Raw genomic sequence first — 17,031 nt, 5'->3', positions numbered from 1 at the left:
TGCTGCCGGGCCAAATTCAAGGTTCTAGTTTTGGTGTACAAAGCCCTATACAGCTTGGGACCAGGACACCTGAAAGACCGTCTTATCCCTTATATACCCAGTTGATCACTGGTGTCTGCAGGCAAGGGCCTCCTACAGATACCATCTTATCAGGAGGTCTGTTCTGCACAACATAGGAAGCAGACCTTTAGTGTTGTGGCACCTACCCTGTGGAATTCCCTCCCCTTAAATATTAGGCAGGCGCCATCTCTGTTATCTTTTTTGTGCCTATTGAAGACCTTCCTCTTTCAACAAGCCTTTTAAGTTGAGACCTTATCCCAGTCTGCGTCTATGTTGGAATTGCTTTTTAATATGTTCTTTAAACCTTTTTTCTTTTTCTTTTTCTTTTCTTTTTCTTTTTTAAGATGTCTTCAAAGTTAAAAAAACGTTTTTAAAGATGTTTTGTTTTAATGTATTTTAAAGTCTGTTATGATGTTTTTAAGTGTTTTTGGCGCTTTTGTTTGCCTCCCTGTGCTCCTGCTGGCAGGAAGGGCGGGATATAGATCAAATAAATAAATAAATATGCCTTTGAGAGGTCTGTAAACAGGAATGTAACAAACTATTACAAAAAGTATTTTTTTTATGCTTAATTTATTCCTAGGATTTGAAATTCAAGCTGTAGAACTGTAGACTTCAGTTATCTACTACTAAAACTCAGTTCTTTTTTTGGGGGGGGAAGGGGATTCAGCCAGATGTGCAACAAAGAGTGACACCATACATTACATATATTCCCATCTATAAGGACTAAAACCTTGCTTTAAACGGCTGAGATTTTCAGGATGCTAAATTCTGTGCACTATTATTATTATTATTATTATTATTATTATTATTGAAAAGATGGAAATGGACTGCCTTCAAGTCGATCCCGATGCATGGCGACCCTATGAATAGGGTTTTCATGGTAAGCAGTATTCAGAGGGGGTTTACCATTGCCTTCCTCTGAGGCTGAGAGGCATTGACTGGCCCAAGGTCGCCCAGTGAGCTTCATGGCTGTGTGGGGATTGGAACCCTGGTCTCCCAGGTTGTAGTCCAACACTCTAACCACTACGCCACACTGGCTCTCATTATTATTATTATTATTATTATTATTATTATTAGTGGTGGTGGTGGTGTTATTACTACTACTACTGCTACTGTCACTGTCTGTGTTCCTGCAAAATTGTGACACTCCTCAGTAATTCACGTGTCAGCAATAGTCCCAGTGGTGAGAGCAGCAGGAAAGCTGAGAGGTAACAAAGCTGCTCTGCCTTCCAGCATGCTGGGCCTAATGACATGGGACTGGGACCTGGGACTCCCCACTGCAGCATACAACTCCCAAGATGCTGGACCAGCACTGTCTCCAAATAGCTCTCTGGTTCAGGGTGGAGCTGCTCTTTGGCAAAAGAGAAGCCCTCCCTTCCCCAGCTAAACATCAAACTGGATTTTGGATTTCATACTAGGATAATTGGTTTCATCCAGGCTCACTGAGTGTGCTTATACTTGTGAAAAACAAGCACATTATTTATCACTATGAGAATTATACCATTAAAATTGAAAAATATGTGATGGTTCTCCCTTTCTGGAAGTGCAAATGGCCCAGGTAGTAGCCAATGAGGCTTTTAAAAAATATATATTTATTTATTTTATTAAATTTATATTCTACCATTCCTCCCAATAGGAGTCCAGGGTGGCAAAGAAAACACTAAAAGCACTCTAAAATCTTAAAAACAGACTAAGATATATTAAAACAAAACATCTTTAAAAACATATTAAAACAAAACATATTTAAAACATCTTTTAGAATAAGCTTTAAAAACATCTTAAAGAGCAATTCCAACACAGATGCAGACTAGGATAAGGTCTCTACTTAAAAGGCTTGTTCAGGCAGGAAGATTTTCAGTAGGCGCCAAAAAGATAACAGAGATGCCACCTGTCTAATGTTTAAGGGGAGGGAATTCCAAAGGGGAAGGTGCCACAACACTAAAGGTCCCTATGTTGTGTGGAATGAACCTCCTGATAAGATGCTATCTGCAGGAGGCCCTCACCTGCAGATTGCAGTGATTGACTGGGCATATAAGGAGTAAGATGATCTTTCAAGTATCCTGGTCCCAAGCTGCATAGGGCTTTGCACACCAAAACCAAAACCTTGAACTTGCCCACTGGCTATTGGGCAGCTAGAGCAATTTCAGCAGTGGGGTGACATATTGGCAATACCTTGCTCCAGTGAGCAGTTGAGTTGCTGCATTTTGTACTAGCTGCAGCTTCCAAAGCAACCTCCAGGACAGCCCCACATAGAGTGCATTACAGTAATCCAGTTTAGAGGTTACCAGTACATGGACAACAGTGGTCAGGCTATCCTGGTCCAGAAACGTCTGCAGCTATCTTACTAGCCGAAGGTCTTCTACGTTACTTCTTAACAATCCCTACGGAGAAAACTGTATGGCTCACATATTGTGCTATGACATTGGACTGATACCTAACAATTCAATATTAGGAAGCTCACATAACATAAAGGAACATCGGCCCAGAATATTATTCCGATCTATCTATCTTGCCAACACACACACACATATTCCCCCATACAAGGTCAAGAGGAATCTAGAAAAGAAGGGGACAGGGATTGGGGGAGATGGGGCTACTTCTGCCTCCATCTCACCTTGGACTGCAAGCTGCGGAACATTTCATTTTTTGCCTTGTAGCATCTCTTTACAAGACCATTTATTTTAGTACCTGCCATCTGTATTTATGACACTAGGATTTCCAAGCAAATACTTTATGTGGCCTTATATAATTGAAGGTAAAATGATTACCAAGCATCTCTGTCTGATAGATTCCTGTGTGAACTTTTCTCAAAATGGCATTAACTTGCAGTTCTGCTTACAACTTTAGAAACACGATAGACTTTTGTCACAATCCTCCCTCTCATCATTCACTCTCAAGGAAAGCTCATCTACTACACCATTAACTCACCAGCTAGCAGATAAAGCTACCCATGATGAGAATGAACATTTTACTGCGTTCGAAAAACTATCCATTGCCAGAATAAGACTCTTCAGCTATTAGCTATGCCAAAGCCTCACAGGCAGAAAATGCGTTGAGCATGCACATCTCATGTGATGTATTTCTTAGCTTATGATCCATAACAAAGTCCTATGCTCTGTGGTACAAATGCCAGCTGGAAAGAGTTGAAAGAGGAGAGCACATGCCCTAGAACTGCTAGTTAGGATGGGAGATTGTTAGATGCTTCAGACTGACATGTACTAAAGCTAGCTGAGACAACATACAAGCTTACCAAAGCTCTCGCTGTTTAGCACTTCAGTTGCCAGCAGTGACATGCATCACACATCAGTCACTAGAAAAGATCCATCCTGCCTTACATGCATGAATCAATGATACCAATAGTTGCTTTTGCCGTCTGCAGAGGTCTGATGAACGAATGGCACTGACTTGCGCATTGTTTTTAGAATTCCATACATGTTGGTAGTAGTATCACTGTACATATGCAGGGATGTTAAGGGGCAAAATCTAGTCTCCAAATCTGGGTTGCACACAGTGGAACTCTTTACCACCAGCTCTGTCCTGAACCTTACTGATATCCTAGAACAGGGGTTCCCAAACTGTGGTCCGTAGGCTTCATTCAGGTGGTCTGCAGCATGTCCATATTAAATATTCATATTGATTTTTAGTAGTGTTTTTATCGCTTCTCTTATTTCTTATATTGTATTTTATTGTATTACAATTTGAATTCTATTTTGAAATAATTTGAAAACAATTTGAAATAAAAGCAGCAAGAAAAATACAATTTAAAATCATACCGCATCTAGTACAGCGCATTACAAATGCTACAACAGACAGAAAAATCATTAAGTTGTCTGCCATAATTATCAGCCTTTGTCAAGTGGTTTGTGAAGGGAAAGGTTTAGGAACCACTATTCTAGAAAGAACACAAATGTCATCTCCATGCACAAATACCATATTCTGGGCTGGTTCCGATGTAATGCAAAGTTACGGTTTGGTGCTATATAAATGAGCCTTGAAGAACCCTCAGGCTCACATGCTCCCTTCTCCTCATCCCTTCTCAACATGCTGATACGTTGTATTACATACGGTCCTTTTCCATTCGTTATAGTTCATATGAGAAGACCATTTGTAGAATCTCTTAAACAGCTTTTTAAACAATTGTACACCACTTTTGGTCCTCTATGGGCCAAAGTAGCTTATGTCATAAAACATCATAAAAACAATAAGATTTACCCCATTTCCGGTGTTTGGGCTGCAAGTGCCAATTTTTACATAGCCAACAGGGTACTACCCACAAACAAGAGGGAGGTATCACTAGGCTTGGGGAACCCCCAATGTTTGCAGAAGTACAAAACACGTTTAGAAAAAAATCCAGCAGGGACAAAAAAAAAAAGGCCCTCGTAAGTGTGTGTGCGCTCTTGTTTTTTTTTATGAAATGCTGGAGGGTTTGGCATTATGAGGCAGTGTTAGCCATAACCATAACATTCATCAATTCAGCCAGGGAACCTCCTCCCCCATAAATACCAGACATAGCTCATAGGATTGCTTCAGACAAGATAAGAATTTAGCAGCACTTTCCATGTTAAAGCAGAATGTTATCTGAAATGGCTCTTCGAAGGCTAAATCAATGTAGGCAAAGCACATGCAGTTCCAAGGCCAACGTGAAAAAGTGCTGAGGAACTGTACTTCTGCAGCTTCTTATTAAAGCAAACATTAAAGATAAGTACTAATTAAGATAAAACAAAACATTTTTCCTGAATAAATCTTTAGAATTAATCCAAAGCAACCCTTATGCTGCATAAAACTAGTTACACAATTTGCCTGCCTTTCTGCCATTCCTTGTTCAATGCATGCCAAAAGCAAGCACAGCTCAGTACACATTAGTGAACAACACCAAGTCTCAGAATGATCTTGGCTTCCAGTTAGACATTTAAGGGCTTTTCTACACAATAAATCAATATGTTCTTCAAGTGTGTTTTTCCCTTAGCACAGTAATACTCTCTCAGGTTATTTGAGAGAGATAATAGGAGAACATCCAGTCAGGGCGTGGGTGGGCAGGGGTAATCTGGGTGTGCATATGTTTTCCATTCTGTTATGTATAGTTTGGCTCTGGTGATCCTACAAACACAGTTTTAATAATTTGAAATCCCCCAAAGAACATTTCTTGTTCTTTTGGAACTGATGTTGTACACATTTTGATTGTAACATATTAATTCATTTTCAAAGAAATGAAAATAGTAACCATAAGTATGAACTATCTAGTATTAAACCATGGCACTGATACATTATAAAGTAAAAAAACATTTGCATATTATCACTATTTCTTAAATTCCAAAAGATTGTTTTATTGCAATTTAATATAATTACGAAGTCTTGCTATATTCACAATATTCCAAATTAGTTTACTCATGAAGCACTGCAATACAGGCGGCCCCCGCTTATATGGCAGGTTCCATTCCGGACCCCAGCCGTAAAGTGGAAATCGCTGTAAAGCGGAACCCCATTGGGTATAATGGGGCGCATCGCGCAAAAATGACACGAAAATGCCGCAAAAGCAGCAAAATTGACTTTAAAATGGGGAATGAAAGCCGTCGCATTAGCGGAATGCCAGTAAGCGAAGTGCCGGTAAGCGGGGCCCTACTGTAATGACAAATATTCAGCATTTTAACTAGTACCAAAAGATTAACTGCTAATTTGTCATAGTTATCCAGAGCAAGATCACAACCTCATAAGTTGCTTAGCAGACTGTCCAGTTTTCTCTAATTGTAGCATTTATATAATTGCTTGGATGATTACTTTCTTCCAAGATTTCTCAGCTGTACACGTCCACCACATATGGAGATAATGCCCTACTTGTTTACAACTTCTCTAACAATTTGTGTAGCAGTAGAATATATGCAAAAGATTTTCCTAAGAATTAGCTTTCTATGTATTAGCTATAATGTAATGCGCTTAAGTGTGCACTTAAGCACGCTTATATGCACTTATCTGCATTGTATTGTGTCTTTTTATTTATACACGTTATTAATTGGACAAATGTTTCCACAATTTAAAATAAGTTGTTTGTTTAAAACATTTATATCCCACTTAATTATTTGCATTTGTAAGTGGTGTACATAAAAACAAGCCATACATAAAACAATAAAAACATCATAAAACCAGACACTACCTTAAAATGCCTGCTGAATTTTTTTTTAGTAATAGTCCTGAAGTTCACCAAGAAGGGTACCTGTCTAATCTAAGTTGGGAGGGAGTTCCACAGGCTTCGGCCCACTACACTGAAAGCAGAGCTTCTACTTGTTACAAGCTGTGTATCTGAGCCATGGGGATCAACCAACATAGGCTCACCCAAAATATAAAGGGTCAAGCGTTTTTTCAGATATCCTGGACTCAAGTTGTTAAGGGCCTTGAAAATACAAGAACCTTGAACCTGGCCCAGTAACATATGATCAGCCAGTGCAAGCTTTTAAGCACCAGAGCTATGTGATGGCCTAGTGGTAGTCCTGGGCTCCTGCTGGGAGGAAGGGCAGGATATAAATCTAATAATAATAATAATAATAATAATAATAAGAAGAAGAAGAAGAAGAAGAAGAAGAAGAAGAAGAAGAAGTCTGTTTCCATCAAGAGTTGAGCCACAGCATTTTGCACCAGTTGGAGCTTTCAATGGTAGTTCCACATAGAGCACATTGCAATAAACAAGTCTTGAGGTTGCCTATGCATGAATCCAGGGTGTGGTCAACACATTGTTGCGGGAGGGACAGGTTCCAGCCTCCCTGAAAGAGACGGTGATCCAATCACTTCTGAAGAATCCCACCCTGGACCCACTGGTTTGTGACAATTACTGGCCAGTCACAAATACCCTCTTTTTAGGGAAGTTTATTGAGAGGGTTGTAGCACAGTAATTGCAAGTATTTTGGGATGAAACAGATTATCTTGATCCATTCCAATCTGGGTTCAGGTCTGGTTATGGGACTGAATTGGCTTTGGTCGCCCTGATAGATGACCTTTATTGGGAGAACGACAGGGGAATGTGATCCTGTTACTCTTACTTGATCTGTCAGCAGCTTATGCTTCTGGGCCAACTTGGTGAGATGGGTACTGGAGGCACTGTTTTACAGTAGTTTGATCCTATATCCAGGGTCATTTTCAGAGCATAGCATTGGGCGATTGTCCTGGCAGTTGTGCTGTGGTGTGCTGCAGGGTACCATCTTGTTCCCCATGCTGTTTAACATCTATATGAAGACCTTGGTCATCTGGAGATTTGGGGTGTGGTGTAAGCAGTATGATGATGATACCCAGCTCTACTTCTCTGTAACATTTGAATCGGGAGAGGCTGTACAAGCCCTGGACTGTTGAGTAGACTTGGTGATGGGCTGTATAAGGCCAGTAAACTGAGTCTGAATCCTAATAAGACGGAGGCACTATGGGTTGGTGGTTCCAGAGTTCAGATAATTGGTCAGTTGCCTGCTTTGGATGGGGTCATATTCCCTCTGAAAAAGCAGGTTCGTAGTCTCGGGGTGCTCCTGGATACATCTTTGTGTCTAGAGGGCCAGGTATTTCAGTGTCTAGGAGTGCCTTTTACCAACTTCAGCTGGTGAAACATTTGGGGGCATGAGTGCTTGCTAGGGCAGGGTATCACCAGCATGTTACCCCGCTGCTGAAAGAATTGCACTGGCTGCCCATTAGCTTCTGGGCCAAGTTCAAAGTTCTAGTTTTTGTGTACAAAGCCCTCTGCAGCTTGGGACCAGGATAGCTGAAAGATAATCTTATCCCTTATATACCCAGTCGATCACTACACTCTGCAGGTGAGGGCCTCCTGCAGATATCATCTAATCAGGAGATCCATTCCACACAACATAGGAAGTGGACATTTAGTGTTGTGGCAGCTACCCTTCGAAATTCCCTCCTCTTAAATATTAGACAGGCGCCATCTCTGTTATCTTTTTGGCTCCTACTGAAGACCTTTCTCTTTGAACAAGCCTTGTAAGTAGAGACCTTATCCCAGTCTGTGTCTGTGGTGGAATTGCTTTTTAATATCTTTTTGTTTTAGTATGTTTTCAAAGATGTTTTGTTTTAATATGTTTTAAAGTCTGTTTTTATGATATTTTAGAGTGTTTTTAGTGTTTTTGTTTGCCGCCCAGGACTCTACTGGGAGAAAGGGTGGGATACAAACAAACAAATAATGTAAAAAACAATGTAGTGCTGCACTAATACTTATCAATTTATATAAGGACTATGCTTTGTAACAGCCTGAAAAATTACAGTTATTATGTAATTCAATAGACCCAGCCAGAGAGTTATGGAAAAGTTAACAAACTTCTCAGAGGTTTACAGGTCACAAGGACAAAAGGCAACCTGAATAAAATTCTCAGCCCTGCCAGTGTCACTAAACTTAGTACTTTTGCTTAGGACTTGATCCTATAAAGAGCACTGTAGCCTTGATCATGCAAAGCTCTGTTTTACTCTGGGCATAGCAAAGTGGAATGGCTGCAAAACTACTCCTGTGCTTAAAGATAACCCTGAGTCCAGTGCTTTGCAGAAATGGCAGTAGACCAGTGGAAGGCAATCTTCAAAAGATATTTGGAGAGATGATAAAAAGTATCAGGCTCTTACAAGGAGCATAGCACACATCATATGAGCAAGCTTCCATATGTAATTAACAGTATAGTACTCTAAACAGAAAACTATCAACAAATTCCACAAATACCCTTTACATTTTGGATATTAATAGGAAAATATTGGGTCATATGAACCACCCACACTGCAACTGCCAAAGATTTGTCTTTCATACAATATAGTATTTCAGGACTTTGGGTAAAATTCTTTGATACTGCAACAGGGCATCTCACAGGGAACAGGAAAACCCCCTACAAATAATTATAATCCATACCCTTCCACAGAAATGCTGTGTGTAAGATTCTTAACCTTATCTTTGCAATGCTCTGTAAGATTCCTGTTCCTAAATGAAGAAAGCTATGGAAATATAATGTGTCAGTGGGATTTGGCTGCCATGACTGTGCTCTCTTCAGATTATCAATAGAAACAAATACACAAACCAAGCTCTGGAATCTCCAGAACAGTCATGTTCTGTATCTACCATTAGTAAGTGGGAGCCATCCTTACAATGAGTGATCACAGTCTTCCGTGATCCTGGCTGGCTCAATGCTACATAAAATTACTCTTGTTGCCAGTAGGAACTATCTACATGTTGTTTGATTTGAGAACAGAATACTGTATATCCATACAATCCTGTCTAATTGCAGAATGCCATGCAGATTTCCTGCCTGTCTACAAGGCAGATGGGGATGGCAGTATGGACAGTAAATGGAAAACACTGTGTGGAAAGCCCAACTACAATGGGTCTCTTAGCACATAAAGGTAAGCTAAACTATGGCTTAGTGTGAACAAGCAATTGTACTAGTGCACATTTAGAAAATTGTGGCCACTTCCCTCCTCTCCTGGTCCTGCTGCTGCCATGCTATTAGGAGCTAAGCTATGGTTTGGTTTAGCATTACATGTGAATGGGGGTTTGTGGTTTGTCGCCATCAAACAAACCATGAATGGCAAGCCACAAACAAATGTTGATTATAGCTTGTGGCTTGTTTCGAGCATGACAAACCATAAGGCTAGGCTCACATGTAATGCTAAGCTAAACCATGGCCTAGCTTCTAGTGTACTGGTACAGGTTCAGAGGAGGGCTACAAGGATGATCAGGGGACTGCAACAAAGCTCTATGAGGAGAGACTGAAAGAAATGGGCATGTTTAGCACTGAGAAGATTGAGGAGAGATATGATAGCACTCTTCACATACTTTAAAGATTGTCACAAAGAGGAGGGCCAGGATATCTTCTCGATCATCCTAGAGTGCAGGACACAGAATAACGGGCTCAAGTAACAGGGAACCAGACCTCAGCTGAACATCAGGAAAAAATATTAACTGTTACAACAGTATGACAATAGAAGCAATTACCTAGGGAGGTAGTGGACTCTCCAACACTGGAGGCATTCAAGGCACAGCTGGAAAGTCACCTGTTGGATAATGCTTTAAGTTGGATTCCTGCATTGAGCAGGGGGTTGGATGTGATGGCCTTATAGGCTGCTTCCAACGCTACTATTCTCTGATTCTATGATACTATACAACAGCAGAACCTGGGACAGAGTGGAGCAGATGCAGTTTTCTAAATGTGCACCAGCCATAGTCTGTCTTAGAATTAAATGTGAACCAGACCAATGCAAGTACAGGGTATTAGGGACCTAAAAGTACCATGGCAATATGGTGCAAGTTGGTCCCTTGATCTCAAGGGATATGGACCACCTGGAAAATACTGAGTAATAGAAGTGTGTGTTGGTTGACGATGTGGTCATACTACCAGGCTTGTAGGACATGTAATTATAGATTCATAAGAAGCTAAGCCTTGCCATGTTGGTGGAGGGAGGTAATTATTCTACATGAGTTTTATCTCTGGCCCTGGTAGTGGCTGGTATCAGCATGAAGACTCTTGCACAACCAGGCTGAACCACATGGTAAAGAGCAGGCACATGTTGCTTTGCCCATTTGGAAGTGTTGTCATGTGGAGGTGTTTTCAGCAGTTTTCATATGGAACCCATACTGTATAAATCCATATTCAGTCTCTCAACCCGTCAAGAGGCAAAGGAGAAGACAAAACCTCTAGAAATATGTGAGTGAACTGCTCATGAGGTGATGATAAACATCCCACTACTATCAAGCCTAAGACAGTCTGTAATAAGACTGTTTTAGTGTTTTTAATATATTTTTACTATACTTATTGTACTTACCCCATCTTCAGATTCGCAGCCTATTATGCATATGCATGAGCCACCATCACACTTTTTATAATGATTATATAATTTTCTTTAATGTAACAAAAAACATTTTTTTTAAAAAAAGAACATGGTCTACAGAGCACACACAGGGCCAGCTTTCCCACAATGGGTTACTCTCAAAACATTATACCTCCTATGTGGGTCGGAGTTTTTCCTAATATCCAACCTAAATCTAACTTCCTGAATTTTGTCATATCCTCACGTTGAAATGGTGAGAAGTTGCCTTTTCTCTCATTTCAATCTTGTTTTAAAATGTTTGGGACCAACGGGTACAAATTGATATTTTTTAGCTTAAGTAAACCTCCACAGTAGTTTTAAAACCTGCTTCCTGATGTATAAAATTGATGTTAGTCAGTAATCTTAAGAATCGTCTAAAGAGATTGTTATGAAATGTAATATGAATTATGTATTGAAATATATTCTATTTAAAAACATACTTGCTTCCTATGTCTGCTCTTCCTTTTTGCCAATTTATTTTATTAAACCTTAAATCTGTTTACATAAAATATACATTAAACTTATTGATATAAGACAGAAGTTAAAAGAAAGTTGGCCTAAAACAAATTTCAAAATATAAATAAAATCAGCCGTTTTAAAAAATAAAAAATACACCCTTATAGCTTCCATGCTACATTCCAACAACCTCCTAAAACGAAACACTGAAAAGCAAGTCTTACCAGAACTGAGTAAACAAGAAGCCAGAAGCAAGTCTTTGAGACAATGCTACAACCTAAAATTGTGTTCTCTTTTTTGCAAACCAACTTTCTAGTTACTTATTTCCCACCTTATATATGTGCATTCCATATTTCTCATAACTTAGAATCTAATTTGCAACCTGAGACACCACACCACTGATACATAATGAAAACTGGACTACCCATCTCCAGCAACTTCTCTTGCTCAAAACCGCCTTGGAAATCATGCTAAATTTATCATGCCTCTAGTAGGGTGAGGACTGTCTGGAATCTCTATACATTCCAGTAGCTAGATTGTCCAAAACATTTGGGGGCTGGAAATTATCCAAAGAACTATGAACATAAGTGAACGCAAAAGTATTATTCAAGCAGAAGTGGTCAGAAAATGCATCTAAAACTTTAGCCAACACACAGGACTTTAAACCTCTGGCAGCTTTAACATGTACAACTACAGAGTCCTAAAAAAGCTGGATTTAGTTAAGGGGGAAGGGAATTAAACATTTTGCACAGTCCAGACCCTATCATCATTATTTTTATAGCTTTATATTACTAGATAGAACCATCAAAACCTATGGCAACACCACATACACAGTACCTTGTTGGGGCTGCACAAGTAAGACAGGTCCATCCCAAAGGATTAGTGAAGCTGGGGGTATACTCATCTCAGCTAGCTGTTTGTTCCCCTCCTGCCTTTCGTAGCACAGCTCCCTCACTTAGCCTTGCACAGTCTGAGGGCTGAGTCCTGATTCATGGTTTCAGGCTCCAGCCAGGAATGTAGCATTGAAAACTCAGAACTATTTTTACCCTTGACCAGCCACAGCCTCTCTGTTCTATAATGACTTCTAAAGATAAACCATTCCCAGCTAGTTAAGGATATATTTTAGGGATATATGGTTCTCCGGCATTCACTGTAGCTTTTAAACTGCACAGTTGCTAAGAAGAAAATGTGACATCCTGGCATTATTGTAAGCAATCAAAAGTCAGGCTTTTGATCCATGCTTTATATTTACATATTTTTTAAACATGTAAATATTTCTTCATTTTCACTGTAAGCATTTTAGGTACAGCGCCTCCAAAACAAGGAGCTTCCTTTTGTACACACAATTTTTCTTTTAGGAATTTAATTTTACTCCCCAGATGAAATATAAAAAAGAAAAAGGAGTGAGGAGGCAAAACAACTCTTTTCAAGCTCATACAAAGTGTGCAATATTACGTTGCAACAACAGGGGTAAAGGAACCCTAAGTGCAAACCATGGTGCAGTTCAGTTGTAGACCTCAGTGTAATAAGCCATGCTTTTTTACACTGAGAATGAACCTTGTGCTCATGCACTCTGCCCTCCCTCCAACCTATCTTCAACACTTCTGCTGTGCTTTTATCACCTGGTTTCATATCCTTGTTTGTGAACAGAGATGAAACCAGTTTTCTAGTTGGGATATCACAGGACAGTGGTTTAATTAAACCCTGGAAGTGTTTCATTGGCCTGGTTTGCATGTCACATTAAACCACAAAGTGTGGCTTGTCATATTGTCCAACCCTGGGCTTATCGTTTTTTATCTGCAAACATAAGTGGTAACCAGGGTTTGTCCCATGAGACTAGATTTGGAAAACATGTCAAGCAGTGTTTGATTTGTTTCATCTACAGTGCAACAACAGAGGAGGAACACAGTGAGAACTTCTCAGCAGTGTTCACCAGAATACTCACATTAAACCATACATTTGTTTTAAAATTTGGTTTAATGTGACTTGTAGACTGGACCACAATATTATGACACGTGAGAAGAAGGAAGGAGGAAAGGGGAGGAGGGAGTGCATGGGCACAATGCTCCCTCATGGGCTGATAAAGCATAGTTTATCAAAACAAAGATCACCATGCCTGAAATGGACTGTTCTGTTTGGGATACTCAAGATTTTGGAAGTCTCACTTACATGCCTAATTCATCATAAATAAGTTGGTAAACTGGAAGAAATAGACTGGATCCACAAGTTCTAGGATGTGCTAATAGGAAAACTATTTGAAAAAGAATAAGTGAACTCTATAGAATCGACCAGGATCCTCCGTGGAGCAGAGTGGTAAGCGGAGGTAATGCAGCCGAAGCTCTGCTCACGGCCGGAGTTGGATTCCAACGGAAGGAGGAAGTCGAATCTCCGGTAAAAGGGGTCGAGGTCCACTCAGCTTTCCATCCATCCATGGTCGGTAAAATGAGTACCCAGCTGGGGGGTAAAGAAAGGCCGGGGACGGAACTGGCAATCCCACCCCATATATACGGTCTGCCTAGTAAATGTCGCAAGATGTCACCCTAATAGTCGGAAACGACTCGCACTACAAGTGCGGGGACACCTTTACCTTTATAGAATCGACCACGTGTTTTAAAATGTATACTTAGTAAACATATAACAATATTAGATGACATCAAAAATAAAGTAAGACATAAAACATTAATAGTAAAGGATTAAGGAAAGTAACTAGAATAATTAATGTTGGTCTTGTTATTTGATACTGTAGTTTGAAATGGATATATTCTCCACTTCCCCAAGTGTTGCCCAGGGAAACACAACCAGATTTAGTTTATTTTGGATAAGAAAAGCACTAAAGATGTGAGGTGTCTTTGTTATATTTGCTTTATTTACAAAAATAATTTTTTGCAATTCTACATGGCAGCAGATCTGCAGGCTCACATTAATTCTATTGAGGCTCTGCACCCCCAAGGTTTCTTCATCTAGTTCATACCTCTGTACTAGCTCTCTCGCTCTCTCTCATTTGGAGAAGCATCACCTCCCACATTACATCCTTCTAAACCTCAAGGGAGATCTTCCACCATTAGGACCCATTTCCTGCCTCTAGCTCCCACTGACGACACCTCAGCCAACCATCCAGGGCTATTAGCCTAACAAATGAATACTCAGCTCCTTTGTATATATAATAATGAATTAACTTGGTAGATAATACAATATCTACTAAATAGGATGCTGCAATCCCCAAAGAAGACACACCCACTAAATGCAAGAGACATGAAACAAAACTATCTCTCTAGAATGCATTGTTGTTCCTGAAAGGACAATATAATGAATTCTTATCAGCAGATACACACATTCTGTGCAGCAGAATGGATCCAAATCCATGGGTCACATTAGATACTCATGATATCTATTGCACAGAGGAATTGAATTCTATAGCAGTAAGCATTTAAAAAACAAACCTGGTGAGTTCTACAGTCAAATATACCCAAGGCTGTTTCACAGAAAATTTTCCTCAAAGGTTGGATATTAAATTATTTCTTGATGTTCAATACATATATACAGAAAAACAATACTCATGGAAAAACAATACCCATGGGACCTCAGTACAAATATGCTCATTAAACATTTGCCTGTTCAATCAAAGCTCTAAAATATACTCTTCTGTGAATGTCTACAGTTGAAAAAATCAAGAAAACAGCGGTGCCAACTACATTTCTATTGTTTCATAATCACTTCTATTTCTGTTATCAAAACGTATCCTATATATCACATTGTTTTTTTAAAAAAAGGAGAGAAACTTAGCAAACAACAAAAATTAAGGTTGCTTTTAAAAGCTCCTCAGTAACGTGATCTACTATCACTTCTCTCCTGAAGGGCCTTTGTATTTTGGGGAAGCATGTGTATGAAACCAATTGCATGGAATCTTTTGTACACAGAGCATGCCCCCTAAACTCTCATCTAATCTCTATCACAAGAAGTAAAGTCACACCTGAGAACAGACTGGGAAGTTCCCATTCTCTGGCTCCCAGTACCAGCTGAAGTGAGCTCTCTCTTTTCAACTGACACTACAGAGCTACTCAATATACATCTTGCCCTGTTGTGAGTAGAGGAGAGAACTAGTAGCTTGTATGTACACTTTTATTATTTAATGCTTATTGTTTTAATACTTGTGTAAACCATTATGAAGTTCACCTGAAATATGGTATACTGTACAAATATCTTAAATAAATACATACATAAATTTCTTCTCTACTCATGAGAACTTCTTCTAAAATCCCTTCTCCCAAAGAGGCTAAGAAGACAAGCTATTCAATGCTAGCCCTACTCAGAGCAGACTCATTGAAATTAATAGACACGAGCTAATTAAGTACAATAATTTCAATGGGTCTTACTCTGAGTATGACTTAGTTGGATGCAACCCTATACTTTCAATAATTAATTTCCAACAAACGTGTATGTTAATATTTTCCTCATGACTAGAGAACTTATAGGTACACAGGTGGGAACCTTGGTGGTGGGGAACTTGGTAGAAGGGGAAACACTTTGTAGAAGCATGCGACACAGCCTCAGAGTGAGTCAGTCTGAGAAATCTGTGCAGTAGTTTAATAATCCACCCCACCCCCAATACATAAAAGGTTACAGCAGTATCTTCCGCAAACAGGACCCATATGAACTCCCACTATATTCTGGAGAAGGCTATGTGAAACATAATCTTTCTAGTTCATTAACTCCAGACACTCACTAGGCACGTTACTGTTGCTGGCCAAAAATTGAAGGAGGGTCATAGCTCGGTGGTAGAACATCCAGTTTGCATGCACAAGGTCACAGGTTCTATCCTTGGCATCTCCAGGTAGGAGTGGGCATGTCCCGCATCTGATACCCTAGAGAGCCACTGCCAGTCAATGAACTGAGCTTGATGGACCAAGGGTTTGCTTTAATATATGGCAGCTTCCTATGATCCTATGAATTCTCATCAGGATCAGAGCCTGGCAGCAGAGAAAACAGAACTTAAGAGCTAGAAGTCAAGTAGAATATCCTGGATTGAATGTGTGAGTGTTATCTGTATGTTAGACAACGGGCAAACACAGACATCAAGGTGACTAGTGAGAGCGCATTAAATGGCAGATTGATGAGCCTGGGCTACAGAAGACAATGTGAGTTCTTCCTGATGGTAAGTTTAGTACTGTCTGTGCAGGAATGGGACATGGGATGGGTTGTGTGGTATCACTGCTTCTCCACAATTGCTGTGTATCAGGAGTGGGAAACCTCTGGCCTGCAGCCTAATTAGGCCCATTAGGCCTCCCCATAGACTTGTAGCCAGGGGGGCTAATTTTTTTTCTGCCCCCCAATGTTTTTTACAAAAATAAATAAATATATTACAGAAACAAAAATGTTCCCCCTACTTTTTTGGTCCCTACCTGAACATTAGGCCTGCCCCCCCTGTGACAACCTTTCCTGGCTCTCCCTGTCAGGTTCCTACCTGCGCGTGGCTACTGCCTGTCACTAGGCACCACCAGGGACTCCACCAGTCCGGACTGTCCTTTTTTAGTGTTTCTCTCCCCGCTCTAGCATAGATCTTAACAGATCCCCCTGCTAGGCAACCACCAGTCACATCCTAATACTAGTATTCCCAGAGACTCTGAATACTGGTATTGTTATTCTCTTCACCGCTGCCACCATTTGTTAGTTTCTCTTCAGCCTTGGTCATTACCT

The 17,031-nt window shown here is 40.0% G+C and overlaps 1 protein-coding gene across 10 annotated transcripts in view; it reads right to left on the bottom strand.

The window, feature by feature from the left end:
- TSPAN4 (tetraspanin 4) overlaps positions 1-17,031 on the bottom strand; it is a 937,220-nt gene that overhangs the window by 494,917 nt on the left and 425,272 nt on the right. Inside the window, exon 1 of one of the 10 annotated variants that reach the window (XM_061610061.1) lies at positions 12,175-12,280. The exons of the other annotated variants lie outside the window; for them this stretch is intronic. Within the exon in view, the coding sequence (XP_061466045.1) occupies positions 12,175-12,241 (67 nt within the window). The 5' untranslated portion in view covers positions 12,242-12,280. Of the gene's footprint in view, positions 1-12,174; positions 12,281-17,031 lie in introns of those variants that run through there. 10 annotated transcript variants of the gene reach the window in all.

This window comes from Rhineura floridana, chromosome 2 (assembly GCF_030035675.1).
Source record: "Rhineura floridana isolate rRhiFlo1 chromosome 2, rRhiFlo1.hap2, whole genome shotgun sequence".
Classification (NCBI taxonomy): domain Eukaryota; kingdom Metazoa; phylum Chordata; class Lepidosauria; order Squamata; family Rhineuridae; genus Rhineura; species Rhineura floridana.
This window is presented reverse-complemented; position numbering and strand designations above follow the sequence as displayed.